At 43.2% G+C, this 24,180-nt stretch overlaps 1 protein-coding gene and 2 long non-coding RNA genes across 6 annotated transcripts in view; 2 read left to right on the top strand and 1 right to left on the bottom strand.

Moving 5' to 3' along the window:
* The first annotated feature begins 298 nt into the window (after positions 1-298).
* On the top strand, positions 299-6,733 carry LOC111252974 (uncharacterized). Its single transcript, XR_002674433.2, has 3 exons — positions 299-1,062; positions 1,916-3,291; positions 3,706-6,733. It is a non-coding gene; the product is annotated as an uncharacterized LOC111252974 (long non-coding RNA).
* A 603-nt stretch (positions 6,734-7,336) lies between these two features.
* gro (TLE family member transcriptional corepressor groucho) overlaps positions 7,337-24,180 on the top strand; it is a 113,117-nt gene continuing 96,273 nt past the window's right edge. The window contains exon 1 of one of the 3 annotated variants that reach the window (XM_086993760.1): positions 7,337-7,808. In XM_086993760.1, coding sequence (XP_086849886.1) covers positions 7,635-7,808 — 174 coding nt within the window. In that variant the 5' untranslated portion in view covers positions 7,337-7,634. The remainder of the gene's footprint in view (positions 7,809-24,180) is intronic. The other 2 variants (XM_022812431.2, XM_022812430.2) reach the window with 2 other exon arrangements.
* LOC147754858 (uncharacterized) lies at positions 11,516-24,171 on the bottom strand. Of its 2 annotated transcripts, none has more exons than XR_015330671.1 (3): positions 21,884-24,171; positions 15,639-21,328; positions 11,516-14,755 (listed from the first exon to the last, which is right to left on the bottom strand). It is a non-coding gene; the product is annotated as an uncharacterized LOC147754858 (long non-coding RNA). The 2 variants fall into 2 exon arrangements; XR_015330672.1 differs by having other exon boundaries at positions 16,282-21,328.

The raw sequence follows: 24,180 nt of genomic DNA, 5'->3' as shown, positions 1-24,180 counted from the left end.
TAATTTTTGTTCCTGATCTTCTATGCTTATGTTTACGAATTTGAATTAATATTACACATCCAACTGAGCTATGCGCGCCTATCTGAAAAGCGAAACATTTTAGGGAAGACCCATCGTCGTGTTAACAGTAGCTTTGCCTAAACGTAGTAACTAGGAAGAAGTCGCTGATTGTTTAATCGCGTGATCATCAACTGGTTTTAGAGATGGCGTTATGATAACTATTGAACTATATGTATGGCAGTTGACTGAATCTAGAAAAAATGCGTACAAGTACGTTCAGGTAAGTGGGGCCGGAGAGGGAGCAGGGGGATCCATACAAGCTTAATCTCGTAGATCATGCCACCCTTGGCGGTAGCCGCTAGAGGCTGACGAAATACTATGCATGATCATCGAAATCGTAACGATAGCAAGAGCCGAAGCATAGAGTGGGCACAATCAATCGCTCGTGTCGAAGAGTTAAGACGAAATTCGATGACTCAGTGTTAATAACTTCCAAAATAGGCCAAAGGCCATTCGGGTATTGTTTCCATACATGTTATAGTACTTCGACCTAATTTTTTTTTAAATTTATCTATTCCTAGTGGATTCAAATAATTTCTCTAAGCTAACCTGCTAGCGAATTCAATATAATCTCTCCGTTTAGTAGCACGATAGCCTACAAGTATAAAAAAAGCATGAAAAAAGGTTCAGTTTACGCGAACTTTCTCACGTGCTTATAATAATACCTTTCCGTAAACACTTCGTGGCTTCGCTAGGTCTGAAGCGAGAAGTATCCATTGTAGCTTTTTTCTTTTAGTCTAATGCCTCCCGTTAATCGAAACCTTTGGTCTTCTGAAAGACGGCTTAACTTGTCAGCTGTTCATACTTGTTGCCTACCATCTGTCCATATTGTTGCAGTTGTCATATGTGACATACATGACTAATATATGAGTATTACAATTCTCGCAAAAAAATACTGTGACACCACACAAAACAAGCAGTTACCAACAACCTATATCATTAAACAATAACGAAGTCTAAGGTCAAGCATAGCATACTTTGCCCTGCTCTCTTCGGAGTAATGTAAGTAGCTTGAGACGAGAGTGATCTCATTCTATAGGATTCGCCTATACTTTATTTTCACTAGCATATCATATCCAGTACTCGAATTCGAGTTTTACATCCGGTATCGCCGTTAAGCATTCTGTCAGACGGCTGATTCCCAGTACGAAGCAATGCGTCTATGTCCAGTTCGAACCCAGACCACATGTCCCCAAAATTAAGAGACAAATACGTTACCCGTTAAGATATCACCGACAAACCATATCTGGTACTATATATATTTAACTTTGTATCATGTTACGTTACATGTACCAATTGTCTGGATGTAATCGCTGACAGTTAAACGTTTCGTTTCATTTTGTACATGCATCACAACTTCGTGATGGAAAGTTTTGAGGAATGCAAATCCCTCAAATGGAAGTTTCTCTCAGAGATGAATGTTTTTCTGGCGGAAGTTGAATTCGAAATACTAGGGCTTTTCAAGTGAAAGAGCTAATGCAAGAATAACATCATTTAGGGAACAATTATTTTTAATTTTTATTTTTTTAGTATTTATTATTTTTTTATTAATTTTTTATACATATATAAAGTACAACTATGTGTATAACGACGATGACTCATATATATATGTATATATATATACATAGAGTATAGTTCACTTAAATTCACACGAAATTCTCTGATCACGCTGCAAACGCTTGCTACGAGTACGTACACTTGGCAGGTATTAAATATATCTTTCGTTACACGTGATTGCCGTATTATTATCTTGGTATTATATAGTGCTAAGTTTCAACATATAATTACATCACATACCTGCGTATTATCTGGTGGGATTACGGTAAATTATATTTGCCGTGTTTGGCCTTTACAGTGGAACGATGGGTATTTTGCTACACAGAGGCTACGTCTAAGTCTCTCGAACAAGTTGTTACGATTTCCAGTCAACGAAGAAAAGGAAGACAAACGAGGAAACCATGCCACAAAAAGCCACAGACATTTGACTGTCATGCGAAAATTGACTCGATTGCTAAAACGGCCCAAGAAAATTTACCAAAAAATAAAGTAGTGATTAAATAACGAGCCGAGAAAATCAATTATGCAAAACAAAGCCTAACAAGTAATTCTGGTTCAGAAGTTATTCTATTCTCTAGCTGCCGATTTTTGTCTATAATATAAGTCAAATTATTATTATATATATATGATATAAGTTAACCGTGTCGGCTTTGCTATAGAATTCGGCATTTTACAAGGTACAACGCGTCATCACAGCTGTCCCTGAATCTCTTGATATGCCTCAAATGAATTTGTTATTGCTCATTGATAATCTCTACCTGGTATACCGAATCCTATACCGGTTCGGAAATTGTGACCCACAAACACTACATTGCACTAAAGTATTTTACCCCCCTCCAATTGTAGCCTTCACATCCAACGTCATATAGATGATACCAGGTTTATCTAGTTCGAGGTTTGGTTAACATGCTCTTCCGACGCTGAGTCTGTCGGCAGCACACTCTCACTTTTAGCGCGCAAAGTGCAGCGACGTATTGTAACACCTGCGGAAGATCACATCGTCTTTCCTAATTTTAGCTGGTGGCAATTTGTGATAGTTTACAACTGATTAAACGCTTGTCAAAAATTCGGTTTGGCAAAGTTAGGCATGACTCGAGAGTCAGAATTGTAAGCTTCCGAAAAATCGTAGAACATGGCAATGCTGTGTATGAATTCGAGTCAAAGAGCGACCTTTGTGACAGTGGTTTCTTACTCTTTCCTATTTGATTTCTGTCTATCTGGTGGGCTGTTGAAGGAATGGGACCTTGTAATTTAAAGAGCAAGCAATTACCTTTGGCTTGATTGTCATGCATAGCTATGTTGTTCTGCTAGTCCAGTGATGCTGATCAAATTCTTGTCGGCGAAGAACATCAAAATGAACGATTAGGTGAACATAAAGAGCGCCTCCTTTTCTAACCTCAATGGAGGAGAGTAGCAGCAGCAAGGGGATTCAGGAGTGTGTAAGACCGAGAAATCTATGCGGAAGGCAATGTGGACATTGTGACAAGAGGCGTATTACTTTTCTTGCCATTTCACAAAGATGACTAACACGCCGGGACGATTAGCAGGCCGGCCTACCTTTCCTCGAGTTAGAAAAATAAGCAAACGTAACCAAGTATAATCTACTCGGAAGCTGAAGAGCGGTGGTTTGAACGATACGTGCTTGAATATATGTTGGCGACCACGCCGCACCAGGTGATGTTTAAAACCACATAAGGCCATAAGAAACTCTCCCAATGGAGTCAGTACCAAAACAACAATGCTGTAATAACTGCAAAAGCAATCTGAACTTTTTTACTAATATAATATCACGGTGCAGATAATTTCACCTGTCACTTATTGTATTCCTGCCCAAATTAGAGCCGTACATATTTAGATATAATGGTCTATAAGATGTTTTCATACAGCCAACAGGCCTACGTATTATTGCGCTTATTCTCGATCTAACATCTAATAGAAAACTTTAGTAGACTCGTGTACTTCATAGAAGCACTGTTGGAAATCCTAAATTAATAGTCCACCTCGCTTACACCAAAGCGTTTTCCTTTCTATAAGAAAAGACAAACGGATAACTGTGTTACTTTTGTTCTTTGTTTGTTTACTCTTCAGCTTTTTAGATCGTGGCAAAAACGGAGGTAGCCACATAAACAAATCCTATGCCAACAAACCATATTTGGACGACTACCTGTTGTCGAAGATATAACAAATGGCCTTGCTTGCCATTTTTCCATTGACAAAACTAGACTGGTCGGGGCTTGGCAGTAAATGAGAAATAAAAGGAATAGGAAACCGGTCAGTTTAGTTGGTACAGACATTTGTATTCATTGTTGACCATTTAGATTGTTGTGTAGCGCTGAATTGACCAATGAATTGTTTAACGAAAGTTTTGGAGCGCGATAGAGAGAGTTTTGAAAAAACAAAAAGAACTTTCGCAAAATGCTTCTAAGCAAACTACCAGCTTCGATACAGCTAACATCTGTACTCAACACATCATAGACACAATTTAGTTTGATAGCGTAAACCTGGAAGTTGATCGAGGCAGTTTTGACCTCGAGTTATTGATAGGATTTTTTTCACCGCACCACTCACGCCCTATGAATTCCCACAAGCACAATGCGAACCTGGGTCTCGAAGGCGAGCTTAGATGTTACTAACAAGTGTTGAAAATTTGTGGGTAGGCCATAGCTTTCTCTGCGTAGTGTGACATGAAAATCTCGACATTGGGGGGAATTAAGCAGGAATCGCGTACTGTGAGTGGAGGATCTTTTGGCTCACTGCTCTAGTTCCCTAATGAAATCGCCCTGCAGAATTACGAAGCGCTTACCCCCCTGCCACAGATTTGTTCTGGTTCCGTTGGGCGCGAGTTGCTTGAGATATTAGTCGATGCGCCGGCGACACAGGATCTCTAGGTACGCTATATGAAACCCAACTAGTCGCATATAGTTCTGAATGATTGAAGCCCAAAATTTCCGTCACAGACTTGATGTCCGCGCGGTGGCCTCTTAGGTTGCTTACCTCTTCCTCTTTCTTTGCTGCTCGTCTCAAGTAAATCGCCCGACTGATGAAAAGACCTGCGAGGAATACTCCGTCGGATCACGGTTGAAAGACAATTCGGGCTAAAAAGGCAAGTTGCACTACAACAGACGACGGAGCGTGCTTAGTCGATTATTAAACTGCGCTTGCTGATAACCCTCCGACTCTTCAAGGTTCCTACATCACATAATCTGTAGCAGAAGCACCCCTAGCTAAGATTTTCTCGATTTATCTATGTAGTCCACACTGCGTTAGGGCAACCTACGGTGAGAAATCGGACACTTTTAAAGCGCGGCCAAGCCTCTTCGGTGCTAAGCACCTATGCGCAAATTGCTGGATCTTCCCCAAATCCCTCTATTTTAAAGAAACTTCCGAAGAAAAAGAAAGTAAGACATATCGCACAGACATCGAATACAACAAGACCTGCGATGATCACTGAGTGGCGTCTGTTAGCTAATCCGTATGATCTAACTATCGTACTTAAATTGTTGGTTGCATCATTACTTTGTCGAAAAAGTACTTGACATGTATTCAACAGTCCACATTCATGCGGTTTCATATGGCAATAGGTTATGGACAATTCATTTTGACACAGTTTTTTTAACAGCCTTTGTGAGCACAAACCGCTAGATGTGTGATTGAAGTTCTACACAGAAGCAACAATCACGAAAACCGAACAATGTATACCTTTTCGTTCAAATCGCTTTAAAGAGCTCGGACAATATTAGGGTACCTTTGTTCCGCTCCCGAGAAAGGCTTCATATGTTCTGCAGCAGGAACATGCAAACTTTCACCTTGAATGTAGCACAAGGCAATTCAATAGACAAGCAGATCTAGCCGTATATGAGTGCATGCAATACGAAACCGATAGTGTCCCCTTCTTTGAATGAGTGCGATGCCAATAGCACTCAATCAAAGACAAATAACACTACTAAGCCTTGTTTGTCGAGTGTTCCGAGTTGGCTACGAACTCGAGTTGCGGCAGGGGGATAGCTTTGCTCAGCTCTGCTAGCTGTCATAACGAGGCCGAGAGCAACAGGACCGAAGGTACACTCAGGTAGCTGCCCCTGCCTAATGCTCTTCCATTCGTTGTAAAGGGAACACAAGAGAAAACCGAAGATCAACCTCAATCAATGTCATCGTCAGGTATCTCGTTGCCTCGAATGGGGCACGAACACGAACGGGTCTTTAAGCATCAATAGAGCAGACAAAGGAGGTAGCCATGTCGAGGGCGTCGTCAGAACTATTCCGGAACCACGCGATCTGGTCTAGTCTTGTTGAGTTCTTATTTCCCTTTTTCTCATCAGAGACTCTCAGGCTGTTCGTATAGAGTAGCCCATGACACGGCGGAGGCACAACATGATCAGACTTTAGCTATCAGTACTGCGGAATATACTGACCGAATAAAATGAAACTGACGATTAACACATCAATCCACCGACCATAGAAAAGCCTATATATATTTCAGATTTGATCGGACGCTCTTTGTGTGAACAGCGCAATGGGCGCAAGGGGTGCGGTTTGTTTATATTATATTGCAGTGGTTATGTGTAATAGTCCACAGTTCCGTTCGGCTTGTGCAAACAGACACAGTCCGAAGCCGGAAATGATAAAAACATCGGGTGTGTAATCCAGAAAAAAAAATACTAGATATTTGTATGATCAGGGATGGACATGGGAACAGGTGGCGCAGAGTTGTTTATGGCTTTATATGGCGGATATTAGTGACGGAATTGATGAGCGTGGGTAACTGAAACGATATCCATCATATCTACCTGAAGAGTTTATTTTGTTAGATTTGATACTTTTGCGTATGTTTCTACCAGTGAGTAACGACTTTAATAAACAAAGCTAATATCTTGCGCTTCTCAATCGCAGGCTCACCTAATTTGTAGCATTTAATTTGCAACGAACTGGACCTATAAGTAAATCTCATTATACCGATATCGCGGCACAAATATTTATAACGGAGCATGGATCGTGCGTCGTTGCAGAATTTCAACAAGTGGACCAACTTATCATTTAAGCCTAAATATGGAAAAAGATTGTGGAGTTACGGTAACATATACTTATTTCCCCTGTCGACCCATTTAGGATTTGTTTGTGTTCGTGTCTTTGAGAAAGGTGCTATTTTTAAAATATCAGTCTTCCATCCGTTTCAAGTTGACCTTTTTTAATCGACGCTCTTAAAATAAAATTAGTTTTGTTTGTAGCCTCATTGATGTGTACATAGAAACAAAGGCAATATACAACAATTTAAACATAAAATCTTTTTGTAAAAATGTCTATCTTTTCTAAACTTTGCGTATCAGGATTGTATCGTGCTAAACACAATAATAACACCCTAGGAAACGAGCACTTATATAGGCAAGTCAAATGAAATTCTGCTGCTTCAGGGAGCTTCGTCCAGGCGAAATTTGTGCTCTCTCGTAAACCAGTGTCTGCTGTCCAATACATTCCTAGTTGCTTAAACTTTCCCTCTGACCGGATTGGGTCTTATCTAGCTCTAATATTAGATACCACGGTTAGCAAGTGAATGGACACGGCGTTATTCAACATATGATTTAAGTCGCCAAATATAGATATTTGTCATTTTAGAGCAGAGACAACTCCCATGCACGAAGATCGTTGACGAAACATGTACGGATCTCGTGCGTGCATAGCCAATTAGCACCGGTAACGTTTTTGTGGCAGCTGACTCACACGGACGTGATGTTTATAAATAGATGGACGTATTCGTGAGAAATGAATTTTTGAGCATTGACCTTGGATTAGCCTTGTGGCAATGTTTGCGTGATCGGTGTGTGTGAGAAAGATGTTTCTTGTGTGCGTATAGTTGGTAAGGCCTACTCCTTTTTGAAAAGGATTCGAATCAATGACTGGGTCGTAAGGTATAAGATTGAAAGCAAAATAGCAGCTAGCAGGCCTGGCTGGGTCACGTGAACTTGATGTCAGCGGTTCTGTCGACGACGATCCCAATGGCTATGGAGTGAAGGTCCAATAGAATGCATTCCTCAACCGAGGATTCTTTAAAAGGAATGCGGGTAATTCGGCCAGTTTCTCTACCAATTAGGTCTAGTTTTACCAACTACACACCATCTCCACAATCGATATTTTGCCCCCCAGAACTATTCTTCCATCATAAAGGATTAACTCATCAGGGACTCCCTTTTCGCAAGGTAAGTGGACGGCTAACCGATTCTAATTGTTGTTGAAGAAGTAGTTTCTATTGCTTATGCAGTTAAATGGTCAGACTGCATCATATTTCTTCTATCCAAAGGTTATGCCCCTGATACTTTTTCTACTTGGCAATAAATTGCTTTTTTCTGTCCTTCTGACTAACATTCATTTCCCTGCCTGTATATCCAGTACCTGGCTTCGGCTTAGACCTCACTAGATTCAGGTTATTTCACCATGAAAATTGACCAGTTATCAATCCTAGTGTCACTTTCCTTGTGTATATTTCAGGGGTAAAATGCCTAGCGCATACTATTATTAGTCGTAAATGTTTTAATCATAATTGTAAGTACAGTTTAGAGTTTGAGCTTTGCTTTTTGAGTTTAAAGCTTCAAATGAGGCCTAAGTCTTCTTAAAACAAGGTTCTGTTACATCTATATTATATATCGTCAAAAAAATTTAATATTGGTACTTTCATTGGAAGCGTTGTTTCAGTTGTCGTAACTATGAAAAATATTAAACAGACTTCCCAGGTTTTTACCGAACTCATATGACTCTAAACTCGTATGTAAAACATGACAAAGTATTTGGAAAGATGAAATAGATATATATATATATATATATATATATATATATATAACCTTTCATATGATTTCAACGAGTGATCCAAAAACTAGGACCGTTCATGCGACTTCCTGAATACCTCCCAAACTCTTCATCAAGATTTAGAACTACCGCATCTCATAACTAATTAGAACTTTATAATACCGTTCGTAAGCTATTAGAAATGTTGATATAACAAGCTGAACACCTTACGATATCCTTCTGTTCCATTTAACCTTAGGTCTATCCATACCATCCTTGCAATGCATGAATACTAGAATATATATGTTACTGACAATATGATCTTCAAATCAAACCGATGTCGCCGCAGTCGGACACACCCATTAAGAGGCGCCCGTTGCCGACGCGGGCTCCTTTATTGGGAATGGTGGCTACGGCCGAAGTTCAGATCCGTTCATCCGCAGAACAGCTCGGCGTTAAATTTCGTTTTTCGTGCAGGAATATTGGGTGAGAGCACAGAAACCACGAGAATATCGCCTGTCCAGCAGTTTTTACATAATATCGCGCACATAAAAGTATAATGCACATAAATCGAATAGCTAAAGTAAAACACAGATAGCCAGTGTCGCCACGGTATAACTAGCCAATTGCAGATTTTGAAACACTGTATGTAACTATACTAGTAAAGCTTATCGATCGACAATCGAATTTAAATGTGCTGCCGAGCTTCTGAAAAAAAAAAAACAGATGCTTTGAGTTCTATGTCTAGAAGTGCCACTAAACATGTCTAGACCCGATTTCGTATTTAGAAACATGCTCATAAATTTAGTAGGCAAATATTTTCCCAGTCCGCCCTCACAAAGACCATGTCTCATTTCATTCTTTTTCATTTACTTAAAAAAAGAAAGGGAATTGTTTTTTACATTAGTGAACGCTGCCATGATATATTCAACGGTCTTCTAAATGAGGGCCATGTAAAAAATGAGTGTGAATGCAAACCTCCAGTTTTTGAAGTAGGTCTGTTAATTTACATTTCTCAATGTACTTCAATGGGTTGGAACTACTGAGCTATTACCTCTGCCACCTCTTCATTTTGGTTTCGTTTGGCGAGTCGTTTTTTTTTTACTTTTCATATTACACTATCCGTAGGTAGAAAAAGAAAAGGCCTGGTAAGGTGAAACGGAGCCGTTGAGTTGCCTTATGGGATTGACCCGCATCGTGTGCATTACTGCTCGCTAAATCATCGGACTGTTGCCATCTGTAAAGTTTTCATGTAACCAAGTAATCGTCTTCATACCTTGGGGGAGCCAAGGCCCGATAGAGAGACTCAACACCGCTGTCTTCGTTTATATCGTTCTGTGATAGTGACGGTAAGCAAAGTCCGTTCGTGGTGAGTTAATTATCGCTGATCTTCTTTTACTTAGCGCTGGTGCCTCTCCAACAACTCATGCAGATTTTGCTGGTTGCGACAAAGCAGGGTCGTGTCCGCGAGAGTTGAACATGAGACATCTCACTTCGTCCGTTCCTTATGGTCCTTGAAGAGCATGAACAACAAGAGCAGGAACGGGATCAGCAGGACGGAAGATTTGAACGAGTTGTAGGTGTCGAATGGCGTGCGTATCGGTCACACATCACCACGTGCATATTATCACGTTCGGATGTTCGCCTACGTCGATATCATTATCGATGATTACACCTTGACACACGGTTAATGCGCTTGCGGCAGCACGAACACGCAGCATCGAATCCTCGCTGTCCTGAAATCGCTCCTTTGTGATGACGAACTTGTTAGACGATGAGGGTATCACCTGGCGTATGCTACGTCTATTGTTGAAGGACGCAAAATCGCATCTGAGTATACAGTGAGATAAAGAGGCAAACGAGTGAGCTGACCCGCATCTCTAACGAGCTGCTATTAGGCGCTGCGACTTAAATAAGCTTAGGCTTTAAGGTCGCCGTTGAAGATGGGCGTAGATGGTTTTGGATAGCGATCTCATAATTGACTTTGTCTTAGATAATTCTTATGACGGATTCAACGGAAACGGCAGCTGAAGCAGCAGCAGCAGCAGCAGCAGCAGCAGCAGCGATAACAGACAGCATGGGGACGATAATGGCGACGGCGACCTGTGAAATTAAAAGACTACCCTGGACGAAAATAAAAGAGGGGAAGAGCAATTTGGATCTTCAAGTGCCTATCTAAATATATACACGAATATATAAACGAACGAATGTACCACGTGAGCTAAATGTTTTCGCACAGTACGAAAAAGTAGCTATGTGATTAGCAGTGGTGACTAGTACCCTCCGTATGTAGAATAGCATTTGAGGGTCAACCTAGTTTTGCACTTCACACAAAGATGTCATGACAGATTCCAGAGCTCAGTAAGTGAAGGCATGTACAGTGCGAAAAAAGTATGGCTTACCATGTAAAAGACGATACTGATGAGAGCGAAGTAACACTAGATATGTTTTAACAACGTTGACATCAGATTTTTGTCCTACACATATTTCCTTTAGAAACTCACTTCGCAATACTTGGAGAAGTTGGCTTCGACCGAGACTACTTGTATATACCGTTTACTCGGGCAGAAGAGATTCGAAAACATCAATGATGTGAAAAGTATGTTGGCATTACTCTAAACATTTATGATAACGATACCCTGCAGAAATAACCACTGCTCAATTCTGCGACGGCCCTATGTGATTTTAAACCGCGTGATAATATGGACGTACCTGCCTATCGCTTCACGTGAACGAAACTTTGATGATAACCTACCGACCAGCAGCGTGCAATCAGACTAAAACAAGAAATCGTCCCCTTGTGATGTTCTTGGAAGTCACGCATTTCGAGAAGTATTATATCTTCAGACGCAAGCTGTTCGCTAAACCCATTACTATTTTTTTGAAGCGCTTGCTCGCTGCTCCACGTCAGAACAGCTCGCAAACGCATGATGTTAGCTTTCCAACAAGCAAAAAAAGAGCCTCCATTCAGGGAAACATTATATCTAAGAGGTTGGCGCTTCGAAACTCGTTCAATTAGCAAGCTGACACTAATCAGAACAACTCAGTCTCTGCATAAAATAACAGTAGTCTTCATCTGAATGTTACAATCCAATTATTAATTCAAACACTGAAATTATGTCACGTAACGCTTTATTTATTAAGTGTACAGTGTGTATAACATTTAATGAGACGTATAATTAGATTAATTAGGAACCTGTGCATGTAGGACCATATCGGCCACTCGATTAAGTGCAAGCAGCGCATCGATGTGATAAACGTTTGGTGAGGTTGGCCTAAGACATTCCTATCTTTATTGTAGGAGTGTCCAGGCTTCACAATCAACCGCGCTTTATTTGTTTGTCAATGTGGTTTACGTAAGCATGATGGATAGTTCTTTACGCCGCACTCCTCGTTTCGTGCTGCTTACCTATGCTTGGACAAGGAAGCGACGCATGGCTTGGAGTAGAAAGTCGCGTTCAATTTTCGAAATTTTTTTTTGATGGGCGTAGAAAAATTATACAGCATTGACGTTTCGATGACCACTGGACCACTAGTCCCAAGGCACCGATTTTGCTGCTTGCTCTCTTCGTCTCTATGCCATTTTGGTATTTCGATGAAATAACGCCAATAGTGCTGGTACAAACCTCATACATGAATATCTCTATGAAAATTGATAAAGACTATACATTTTCACCTTTCTACTCTCTGTCCTTTATCTTTAATTTCCATCATTGATTTATTGGCACATATAAAAACCACAAAAAACGTGACTATGTATTACACTGCTTTTGGTAGTAACGAGGGTATATATATACCTTCGTTACTACACATTATATATATATATATACATACAATGTGTAGTAATGAGGACAACAAATTAGGCCCCGTTTTGATCAGTTAAGGGTGTAGGGATTGGCTATGCTTAAGCATCGCATATGAGCATCTACGTATCTCATCTTCCACTGTATGCGTATACGACCAGTAGTAACTGCAGCTTTTGACACCTACTAACAAAATCCCGAATAAACCGTATGATAACGGTAGCTCTATTAATGGCAGTGAAAATTACACAACAATCACAACTTCAACACACCGAGGGCTCCAATAACAACATCTGCAAATAGGCAATATCTGTGTGGATAATTTTATATGTGTACATATAATATATACGAGAGTAATTTAGCCAGAAGATAAAAAGGGGAACAACGCGAGATAATGAGCGTATTCCTCGCTTGCGACACACTTTAATGAGGATAACCGGCGGGCCTGTCTGCGATCAGATATAAACAATCGGCTAATGCTCGACAGCTGAGTAGCCGTACCTGTGTTTTCTGAATACGGCGACGTCCGGCGAACGTCTCTCCAACATCGAATTCGCTTGACAGCGCTAAATCCAAATTCAACCTCTCGCCTCCTGCCAGGCTGAGTTCCTACTCTCTGCTAAATGAAGCGAAGTACCACGAATATCTCCACTATCAGCATCGAATAGCGGTCGCTCGCCGAGCGCTGTGTAAAAGTCTGTTTTATGTCCGTGTGCCGTTTCTATGAGAGCTCGTCCGCTTGTGTGTAGGTGTGTGTTCATATATCAAGTCAGCAATGTTGTTTTATTGTCCGTCTTTTGTTACTTTGATTAATAATATGCTCATATAGGCGAAAATAATAACCGTATATATGTTGTATCTCGGCATCACGCGATGCGAAAGGAAAATATAAAAAACCGGCGCTATCTTTTAGCCTGGTTAAATTTCATGGTAAACGTTGGCTGAGTGTTGGCAACCCACTACCAGGACGAGACAATAACATGGATGAAACTAGCGGTCAGCCACTGAAGTCCGTTGACACCGATGGCTGTGCTCGAATTTGCATAACGGAAAAAAATGCGGATTTGCTATAGAGGTGCGGTAAGAAACTCGAGCAAATTTGTTTAAAGAATTATAAAAATGATAGCATGGGATATTCTGTTAAGTTTCTTAATTTGCATCCAGTTCAGCTCTGTGTTAGATAGACCACGAACGGCAGTCGATTTACCAATGAACGGCGCATTAATTTTGAAACCAAACTAGCTTAACTGCTACCTTCAATGCACATTGCTGACATTCAAGAATTCTGTCTGAGCAGAATGCCCATGTGATGTCATGGCATCACTTGACAAAATACAGATGATGTGAAGAAACAATTATTTAGTCGCAAAGTTACAGACCACCTCTAACGAGAGAAAAAAAAACACAATAGCCAATATAAAATCCCAATTCTAGACAAAATTCGAGGAATGATGTGATTTAGCATCATAGTCGGTTTATTATTCTTAGGGCTTCAAGCTCAGCTTCGCATCGCTTGCCCTTAGCCAGCTTTCGCCGTTTTCGTGGAAACGCAGGATACTCGACAATACACGGTCATATCTCATGTTCAACTGATAACTTCAGAAGTTGAGTTAGTTATAAACAAACCTTATGGTGATGTTAAGTGACGTACAAGCTTGTTCTGCCAAAATTTCAATATAATATCATTTATTCTAATAATATCGTTAATTTTCCATAAGTACTCGGATGAATTCAGGTTCAGCTGGGACAGTTTGGAGCACTGCAAAAAGATAATTCTCATTACCTGGAACAATTACTTTGCCTCCTCTGTTATTGTCTACGTAGAGGTTTGGATATTACCGTATTGCAGGTTTGATTCCTTCTAGCGATCTATCGGCTACGAAATCGAGGACCTGATTCGGCCTCAGTTGCACTCGAATGTTTTTCTTTAGTGAAAAGAAAGTATAGTCTGTATGTCGAAACGCGCGAACGCGTTAAAATATCGCGCAAACGCTGTTCTTCGCCGATGGCGCATCGTACACATCGCAGGTCTATTTATACGAAGCACTTCGGTACCAAGGTGATGAGTTTGCTGTGTCAGATACAACTCACCTCATGACACTCGTTGCAGGATAATATCGAGATTATCGGCATAAACTTGAACAACAAGACATCCTGGAACCGCGATGAGCTCCAAGTTTGAGGTTAGAAGCGGCTTAGCATTACCGAAGTCTTAGTTGATAGCTTACAACAAATTTATGTGCCAGGGTCTTAGTCTTGAGGTTACATAGGCGACGGCACAGGACATGGTCGAATTGGTAATTATGTACCGATGACCGAAGAGTAATGGACAAGACGCGTATTGGTACGCTCCTAATGAGACAATGCCACAAATATTGCATCTGTAATATCGAGCTGCCGGTCTTCGGGCTCGTTGCACCTAATACGGAAATCCACTCTCAAATTAGCTAGCTTGTGCCAAAACCCTGAATGTAGTTAGCATGAATTCCGCACTTAAGCGATCCTTCGTTGACGAACCGTCGAGCCTTCAAACTCAATAACTGACGAGATGTAAGCGCCACCTACAGAACAAACGATAAAGTCAGCTTAGACATTTTTATTAATCTGCAGCCCATTTCACCGGACAACTTCCGTTATTGATGTTATTTAGTGCTTCTCGTGTAAAAGCAGTATGTTTCTACATTCATACAGACGGTTCGATGACTCCTTGTCTGAGTGAGTCACTAAGCTGGCAAAGTCTGCGGTCCTTATGGAAACTTCCTAAAGCAGATTATTCTTATTTTGGCCATTTTGTACATTACATAAGTAGCTCCAGACTGGGTGTATTTAAATATGCCTACAAACATATACTCGTAGACAATCTATAACAGCTGCTGAAAGGTGATCTCTGGCGCTAGTCTTGTTATAGACCCCAAACGTATGAGATAGATATATATAAATCTATGAAACACATAGAAAGTCCTGCTCCGTTTTGAACCGGAGATTATCAATTTCATATTGAATTGGACGCATGTGATTTTGAACAAGCGCAGAAGTGTTTCGACCCTGCGTCCGGCACTACCGTTAAGTTAACTTACTTCTGTGTATTTCACAATGCCCTAGAGCAAATCTAATGCTCCACCCTAGGAAATGTCGTACGCAGTCAACAAATAAAATCACCATATGTATTTCTTGTATTCCACTAGTACGTACATATATCGCGCAATAATTTGTAATAACGAATTCATTCATTTTAGCCCCGCTTGAAAGGAAACACACAAGGCTTAATCAAATCAATAAACATGAACGACCACAGGATTATCTGCTTTCCATTTTCTCAAGTTTTTAACAACGAACCGGATTATTAGCAAATATTCTTTTTGACAATGCCAAAAATAATAATATTGGCGGATAAATTCTTAACTTTTACTAACAAGCCGGTTTGTTATTTTATTACTGTCTTACTCTTGTTCAACGAGCATGGTCCTTTTTAAATCGTTAGTTTCTCCTTTCCTATGTTACACCTGCAACAACCAGCATTATTATTAACAAAAGGACGACCATATTAACGTGTATATATATATATATATATATATACACACACACAATACACCTATACGACACACAACATCAATAAAAACAAATTAATTCACCCCTACGCAGTCGCGCCTCGCTTCCCTTCCTCCGAATCCTGCTAAGTCAGTCAATGGGAAAGTGACATCTGGTAGTGGCCAAAACGTTTCGCTCTTGTCCACAACACTTGAGTCGTCTCGTGTTGTTGCTCGCCCTGCGCCATTCGGCTTTTCAATTGCCATTGACTCGCTTCTGTTCAGTTTCTGTCCCGCGTCTGTTGGGTTGACGCTTGCGTGTGTCTGCTGCTGTGTGGCGGTCTTTCACCCATCCTAATTCTGGCTGTTTATTATTATTGCTCTTATTATTATTATATTATGATTGTTAATGTTGTCGGCATCGTTCGTGTTGTTGACGTTTCTGACGTCGTTTTCGTTGCCGCCGCTACTGTTGTCGCCGCCGGCGCCGGCACAGCTTCCGCTGTCGATGCGCTAACAACAACAATAACGACATTATCGTTCATAATTTGATACGTTACCTGGCTGTCGGTCGCAAGCGAAACTGTGGCTGAAAGCTTCTGTTGTGTTGTCAGCGTTATCGCCTGCCGCCGCTGCTTCGGCTTCTGAAGACAATGATGCTGATGATGTGTGTGTGTTGTTTATGATAATAATGATGCTAGTTGTGGTATTTCTTCTGCTTCTGATAATGCTGGCGGTTGCCACCGTCGCTTCTGCCCATTCGTTCTTCAGCAGCGCTCCAGTCTTTCTCTTATCTGTTACCACTATTCCCTGTCACTCCGCTACTAAAGTGCGTCGTGTTTTGATGCTGTTATTGTTGCTGTTGATCAACGCCGCGATGATGGCGACGGCGGCTGCTGCCCTCACTAACGCTGTCTCGTTTACTGACTGATTCGTATTCGTTCATTCGGGTCGTCGCTCGTGGTTCGACGCTCTTCGCTTTTCGCTCTTCTGTCTTCAGCATCCCTCCATCCCCCTCCCCCCCCCTCTCTCTCTCTCTCTCTCTCTCTCCGAGCTCTTCTAGTCGTCGTCAGCCGTCAGTTAGTATAATGGTGCGATAATTGCCTCCGCTCCTGTTGCTGCTGCTGCTGTTGTTACCGTAGCTTCTATGGCCAGTGCTACAGCCATTCCGTCCCCGCCGTCATTTGCTCCTCGGCGCATAGCACTGCCGCCGCTACTACGGCAACCTCATCGTTGCCGTCGCTAAGTGAGTCATCGGCTTTGAGCAGCTCTGACAACAATAACAACAATATGAACATCGACCGCTTCAGTCTGCCTGGCCAGTCGAACCGATCTGCTGCTCTCACCGCTGCTGCCGTCGGGATCGAGCATCAACGCGCTTTTGCTGCTGCTGCTACTACCACCAACGCCAGCAGCGCTCTTGTGTCGCACGCTTCTTCACAGTCGCCGCTGCGCGTTCCGCTCGATCAGTTTCGAAAAGGGCTCGAGAACAGCCATCCTGAACGCAATGGGAGGCGACAGCCAGTGAAAGGGCGATGCCACAGACGGACTTACAAACGAACGCATCAACAGATCCATCGACGGACGGACAAACGGTCAAATCGAACACAGTCAACGGAATAGAATAATCGACCGCGGAGAGGACACGCTGTAGATCCATCCAAGCCACTGACCAAGTGGAGACTCTACCCCCACAGGAGATCGGGATGGCGGGTAAAACAAAGAAAACCCGAAAAAATTGAGACCAGGTACTCGCATAAAAAAGGACTGCTGTGATTTGTTTATCACTCAAATTACCGTACCAGCTACTAGAACTAAACGCAACAATCGCCAGTTGCGTACGCCGCTATCAACCACAATGTAATGACATCACACAAATGTTGGGGATGCTTTATTTATCAGCATTTTGCAGCATTTGGTAATCACTTGTATATCTAGTGGCAAGCGAATGACTAATTTCTAACCGGCCACTGCCAGCCGATATTGTTCCTCGCGATTCTTTTTACTCTGATTATTTAACTCTGATTTTTATCGCTAATATGTTCGATGATGAAAATAGGACAAGCATATTGAAGTTGCTATCCAATTGGGCACAAATAATAATAATAATAATAATTGGCATTGCATCGCTTGTTCTATTGTTTCCTTGGTGATTACCCAGCTACTTAGAGATAATGACCACGGTATTTACTCCCCTTGATACACTCTCTGTACCAATAGCCGCTGGCGAGACTGCACTAGAGGTGCCGATGTTTTTCCAAGTTCACTGCTGTTGCTTGATGTCCGCCTTTTGGTTTACTTCCTCATGATTTCTGTTTTGTCTTTACCTTTTCGATTTGTAGATCGATATACAAGTTTATCTTCGCCGTACAAATGTCGTATGCCAGCGCTGTTGCAGTTGCGGACGAACACCAGCTGCTAGCGCTGTGTGCTGTAGCCCATGCTATTATAATAGTGTACAATTTATTCTGCATTTGTTCAGCGCAGTCCTTCTCAGTATTTCCATGTCTTGTTTACACTCGGCGTTTCTGCTCCTTTCGGTCTGCGTTTATTTATCTTTTCGTATGTCTGAGTGTTGTAAGTGCGTCGCGCGCATTCGCTATTTGCTATTATTGCTCAACGACTGTTGGCAGACGCATAGCCTAGCCTTTTTTTGTTTAGCTCTGTTCCGTCCGGTCCCGCTGAATGTGCTTGTTGTCTGTTTATGCGTCCGTGTGTTTGCGCTCTGCCATCGCGGCTTCGTGTCTTTCCGACCGCCCATCTACAAAGAAATATGTCTCACGTAGTACCAGCGATAGCGGCCGTAGTAGCTTTCTGATCGTAGGCGCGTGTACGCCTGCGATGTTGCTGCTGTTGCCGCATTTACGAGACCCTCTCTATCATACGTTCCGCTTTCTCTATCTACCTTCGTTTATTTTTTCAAAGTTATTAAAGCATACAAGAGTGTCTTCCTATCCGATTTCTGCTTCGCCCCTTCCCTACATTTGCCTCTAACTTGCCATCGATGCTCGCATATTCTCCGCCCTGCGGCCTTCCCGCGTTTCTTAGTTTGTCAGCAGCAAAGCCCTTCGTTGCCGGCTGATTGTTGGCCGGCCAGCCAACCAGCTAGCTTTTGGATATGAACACACACAACACACGCTACAGACAAACCTCAAATACTTTTCCCACTCTGCCAGCTTAATCCCTTCGCGTGAAGACGGTGTTACGGCCATCGTACTTGTTGCCCTCCTCCTATCTTTGTTTTCTTCTTTCTCTCCACGTTCGTCTGCCTTTCTTCTGTTCCGTTTTTTATTCGTTTCTTTAGTTTTTCCCTGCGTTCTTCATCTTCTTATCCACCTGATTCGTCTTCTTCATCGTCTTCGCCTCTTTCTTTCGCTTCGCCCTGACTTGGCTGCTCGTCTGCTATTACCTTCGCGCTGCTTCGGCAGCAGGCCTTTCTTCGCTGTGACTGTACGCCTCCCTGATTGTTTCCTACGGTTCTACATTCTCCAGTTGCATTGGCCCGTTTAAAGGACGCGAGCCCTACGAACGAACGGCGGTAGGAAGAATAGCGAAAGCAGGCGTCAAACAGCGCTGAACTGAACTGAGATGTGGCGGCAGCGACAACAAGAAAATGCCAACCGCTGAATAGGACCAATAACAACAAAAGCCGCTTGCTCAAGAGCAGTCAGTCAGTCGATCGCTTGGTGTTGCTGTCGTTGTCATCAACGACAGCAGCAGCAACAGCAACTGAATCGACATCAGTAAAAACGTCATCGGCATCATTCGATGCTCCTCATTCTTCGTTTCCTGCTCTACCCCCCTTTGACGACATCATCATCGTGAGTTATTTCTCTTCTTTTTCGTCTTTTTCTGATTCATCTTCTGCTTCCACCTTTACTTCGTCGTTGCCATCGTCGTCGGCGGGTGTTTGCCCCGGCGGGGCGTAGAATGAGGCCGATATCAAATGCTTGCTGTAAGCCAAGGTAGTGGTTAGGGTTGTGGCTTGGACGATTCGACAGGTGGACAGACCTGAAGCGGGTGCACTAGTAACAATAGCCGAGGTTTTGGCGGTTAAATTTTACCTTTCAATGTCTCGGTGTCTCTGACGAAAAGCGATGAAAAAAGTTGACCAACACATCACAACAACAGGAACAACGAGGGCGATGCAAATCCGCGGCCACGTCCCTTCATGCCTGAGACGGGAACGGCCCCTTCCTACCACCGTACAGCAAGCATACAGGTTACACTAACGCACTTAGGAGACAACCATGCATATGCGAATGTATAAATCCTATGTTCTGCAATAAAATAACCTGCCGCAGCGGAGTTATTCGAGGATAGCAGAGCTATCGAAAAGCTTATTTCGATTTGGTGCCCGATTGCGATGAGGACGAACTTATGGAAATCGAAAGTATCTTCGAAAAACGATGCCTTCGTGAGGCCGCCCTACCAACACCACAACTATCACCACTTCTGTTTCTTCGACTTCAGCTGAACGTATACAAGATAGAAAGAGCCTCACCGTATAGTCTAATCATGTCGCCTTTGTTGTGGGAACTTTGTCCTCTGCCGCCTCCTACAGAAAGGTCTTCGTCCAATATCACTCCAGTAGGTGGCGCAGTGATCGCAACTTAGCGATCGTGACTGAGATGGGGTTGAAGATGGTTGCCGCTAATTCTTCCCAGTAGCACAAAAAACACTCGGATACGAGAGCTTTGAGACATTGCCTATAGATTATAGAGGTGAAGGAGGAGCGGGTAGAGAGTGAATTACCCACGCATACGTCGACATTCGTTGCTAGCAGCAGATATATAGAAGCGTCCGACTCGCCTAATAATACTGGTTAGCATGCAGTGAAGACAAGCAAGGCGGGTCGAAGCCATGAAGTGAGCCATGTGAAGACAAGCCGCTCTACTCGAAAATCGGCGAACAAAGTGCCCCTAAGCTGAGCGTTCACGAGGAGAGGCGTAGATACAAAGAACACAGCACACTCAAACCTCAGGAGCAGGCGAAGGACACTTATATACACTGAACCGGCGCGAGAATGGAACTGCCACAGCGTTGAGCATTGTTCGCTACATATATATATGTGTATATATATGTAGCGAACATATATATATATATATATATATATCGAGTTTATTGTTATTATTAGTGGCTTACTGTACTTGGTTGGCGAATCTTTGCTGTTACTGCGCGCTTTCTTTGCTTTCACTCGCCGTAAGTTTGGGCTGATGGGCCAAGAAACGAGCGATGAGAATTTCGGTTAGCGTCACACATCTACACCAGCACCAGCATCATACTGGTATGAACGGCCATTGCTACGGGTTGTTCGTGGTCGTTCTATCTGTCTAGCTCCGGTGCTTGGTCCCTCTTCGGCGCTCCGCTTTCACGATAGCTCTTTTTTGCTCCGTCGACATCTAATCGCTCAAGAGCTCGTGTTGCTGTTCACCCTGTAACCCGCCCATCATCTCACGTCGGCAGAAAACAACAGACAGCAGTTGGGGCGTCGAACAATGCTGTTGACTAGCGTCGCCGCCGCCGCCGCCGCCGCATGATCAAAAATAACAGCATCTCACCGCCGATGATGCCGCTGCTGCTGTTGATGGACAGGATGACGACGACCTGATAGACACAACAACAACAAGAGCTGCCATCATCGTGCTATTTACTACCAAACACTTACGCAACATTCAGTTAGGATTAGAAACATACTCATACAAACACACGTCTCTGGAGATGTTTACCCATGCAGACGTTACTACAAGGTAGACGCTGTTTCAAATGTGCACAATGTGTTATCATTATTATTATTATTATAGAGAAATATATCTCGCACAGCCATACAAAGGCAGGGGCACACACGTGAGCCTTCCCCCTTGAGCACACAATCGAGTCGCTTGCTACGCCGATCCCATTCAATATAGACAAATATGAATATTGAATATTGTATATGAATGGATGTGATGCACAGGCAAGTATATGAGATCTAGCCAAAAAAAAGACAGCAACAGTTCGAATCGTACAATCATGCATTCTCTTTGAAGACTTCTTTTCTATGCGTAGACTCGCAGCCCCCTGTTAAGTGATGATCCCCCATGATCACTACATTCACATACAAAACACCAACAAGTAGCGAGTTCTTCTCTTTTCAGATTATATATATATATGCATTTATACCCAGCCTGTAGAGTCGTGGAGCGACGGCGACGCTCATGGCACTTGAGTCGTTCGCTCATTCGTTCATGTTCTCTTGTCGAGCGATTTGAAGCTCTTCCCTCTCTGGCCACTCGCTAGTACAGCCTTTTCTGCGACGCTGCTTCTTCCTTCTCGAAAGTAATAAAAAGCGAATGATTACTTAAACAGTCTCGCCACCTCGATTGGCGCGTTCGGCGGCGGCAGCAGCAGCAGCAGCAGCGCTAGCAGAGAATTGGCGGCGTTGACAGCAAGATCCGATCAGGGGAAGCGAGCCGAAAGCCATGAGAAGACGAAATAGGGCAAAAAAAGGGAACGAGCGCCCAAAAGAAACTAGTGAGTAGCCAGGACGACGAGGCAATGGGAAGAGAGTGGGCGATCTCTTGTTCTTTCGCTAACGATGAACACGAGGACGCAGTAACAGGAGCACCGCTACGGCGTTAGGCGGATGAAGCAGAGCGGTCTGTTAGGTATTACCGTATTAAGTAGCCCAGCTAAAAGATGTCGTAATACTATAAGTAATAGTGTTGCTGGAAATGGCTGGCTAGTCAGTCTAGATGCCCGATGATAGAATCATAGTGGAAAGCTGAAGGGTAGGGCGACGCGAATTTGATAAATGTAAAAGATATCCATAGCCCGTGAGGAGTTGTGGTAGCTACACAGAGTAATATGGTTGACGACTGCTCATTAGCGCAGTCGAATGCATTGTTCTTTATGCCATTAACCAGTTAGCTAGCTGGAAAGGAAGCTGGCAGATAACAAGCTGCTATTGATTTTGGAGGACAAGGAGCTTGTTCGGATTACCATACAAAAAAGAGCAATCCCCGTAATAAAAATCGCATCAACGGTTCGCAAGCAACAACGACAACACAACAACAGCAACAACAATGCCGGCTCCATCACGATTTGATTGAGTAGATACAATCAGCAACGCTTCATTCCACCGGATAGACTAAACTCCGTCGGCGACGTCAGCTGTATCACTGTTGCCGGTACAGACTTCGTTGAACGATCCAGTCGACCACCCACTCCGTCAACACCAGCAATACCAGCGCCATTATCAGACAGTGCCGCCACTGTGTCAAGCCTTCCGTTTTTGTTTCTTCATCATCTTTTGCCTCCTTTTCGTCTTCCCTCCGTTCGGTCCATCTTCACGGTAGTCAAACTTCCTTTTCTTCTACTTCGATCGCTTCGTGAGTAGAGCTCGCAATAACCAATGTTGTTGTTGTTGTAGTAATAGCAGCAGCAGCAGCAGCAGCAGCAGCACCACCAGCAGGCGCTGTCGTCATTTGAATGATGGCGGGCGTCTACGACGCTCTGGCGTTGTTTAGTGCCAATCGATTGGCCCTTGTTTCCGCGCTTGCAGCCGCCGACGCTGTGGCAGAGACGCTGCTGCGAAGTCCGTTACCAGTCATCCCTGTCCCGTTGTCGTTATCGCCAACACGGATACAACAGACAAGAATCGAGTAGACGTGACAGCGAACGTTTGATGCTCTGTTATCCCGCGTTGGTCAAGGGACATTGTTGAGCCGTTAGGAATGAAGCTGTTAACCACGCGCGTACATTCGGCGACAGTATAACACCGGCTTTGCCCGCGGTAGTGTTGATTGTCACTTGCTGCTGGTGGCGCCGACCGCTGCTGGTGGTGCTGATGCTGCGAGCTACTGCTGAAATGGCCGCTGTTAAACGATTCTCTCGACGACTACCAATCGATTCTATTCATTTTTCTTTCTGGCCGCTCGAGCTAATTCTCATCGCTTCTCGCCGCTGCTTCCGTTCGTCGCTTCACCGCCTTCGCGCTCTCACAGCTACATCAAGATGTTTAGTGAAGCCTATTATCAGAGTGAACGGGGCAGCGGAGAGCCTGACAGACCGATAGAGGCGGGCAAACGGACGGAAAGGACCCACTGCAGGATGCTCCACCACAGCCACAACAACGAAACACAAAAGTAGACACACATTAGCAGCGCACCGTTGCGAAGACAGTGCGAAATAGCGCCGATGCCGCTGCGGCCGATGATGATGACGGTGATCGTTGTTATGATGTTGATGATGTGCGTGATATGAACGAAAGAAAGCGAGGAATGGACGGCTGATAAATGGCAGCAATGAAAGACGACGCTGTCGAATGAAACTATGTCATAGATGATATTATATAAAGGTTAAATGGCGCACAGGGCGAAGTGCGACCTAATGGACAGTTTGTCAATAACGACGCAACAGGTAGTGAACTGACATCAAACACACGTCTATGGAAGTGAATAAAAACATACACAGGTAGA

This window comes from Varroa destructor, unplaced genomic scaffold, assembly GCF_002443255.2.
Source record: "Varroa destructor unplaced genomic scaffold, Vdes_3.0 BEIS01000006.1, whole genome shotgun sequence".
Taxonomy (NCBI): domain Eukaryota; kingdom Metazoa; phylum Arthropoda; class Arachnida; order Mesostigmata; family Varroidae; genus Varroa; species Varroa destructor.
Note: the sequence above shows the minus strand (reverse complement) of the source record. Positions and strands in the feature narration are given on the sequence as shown.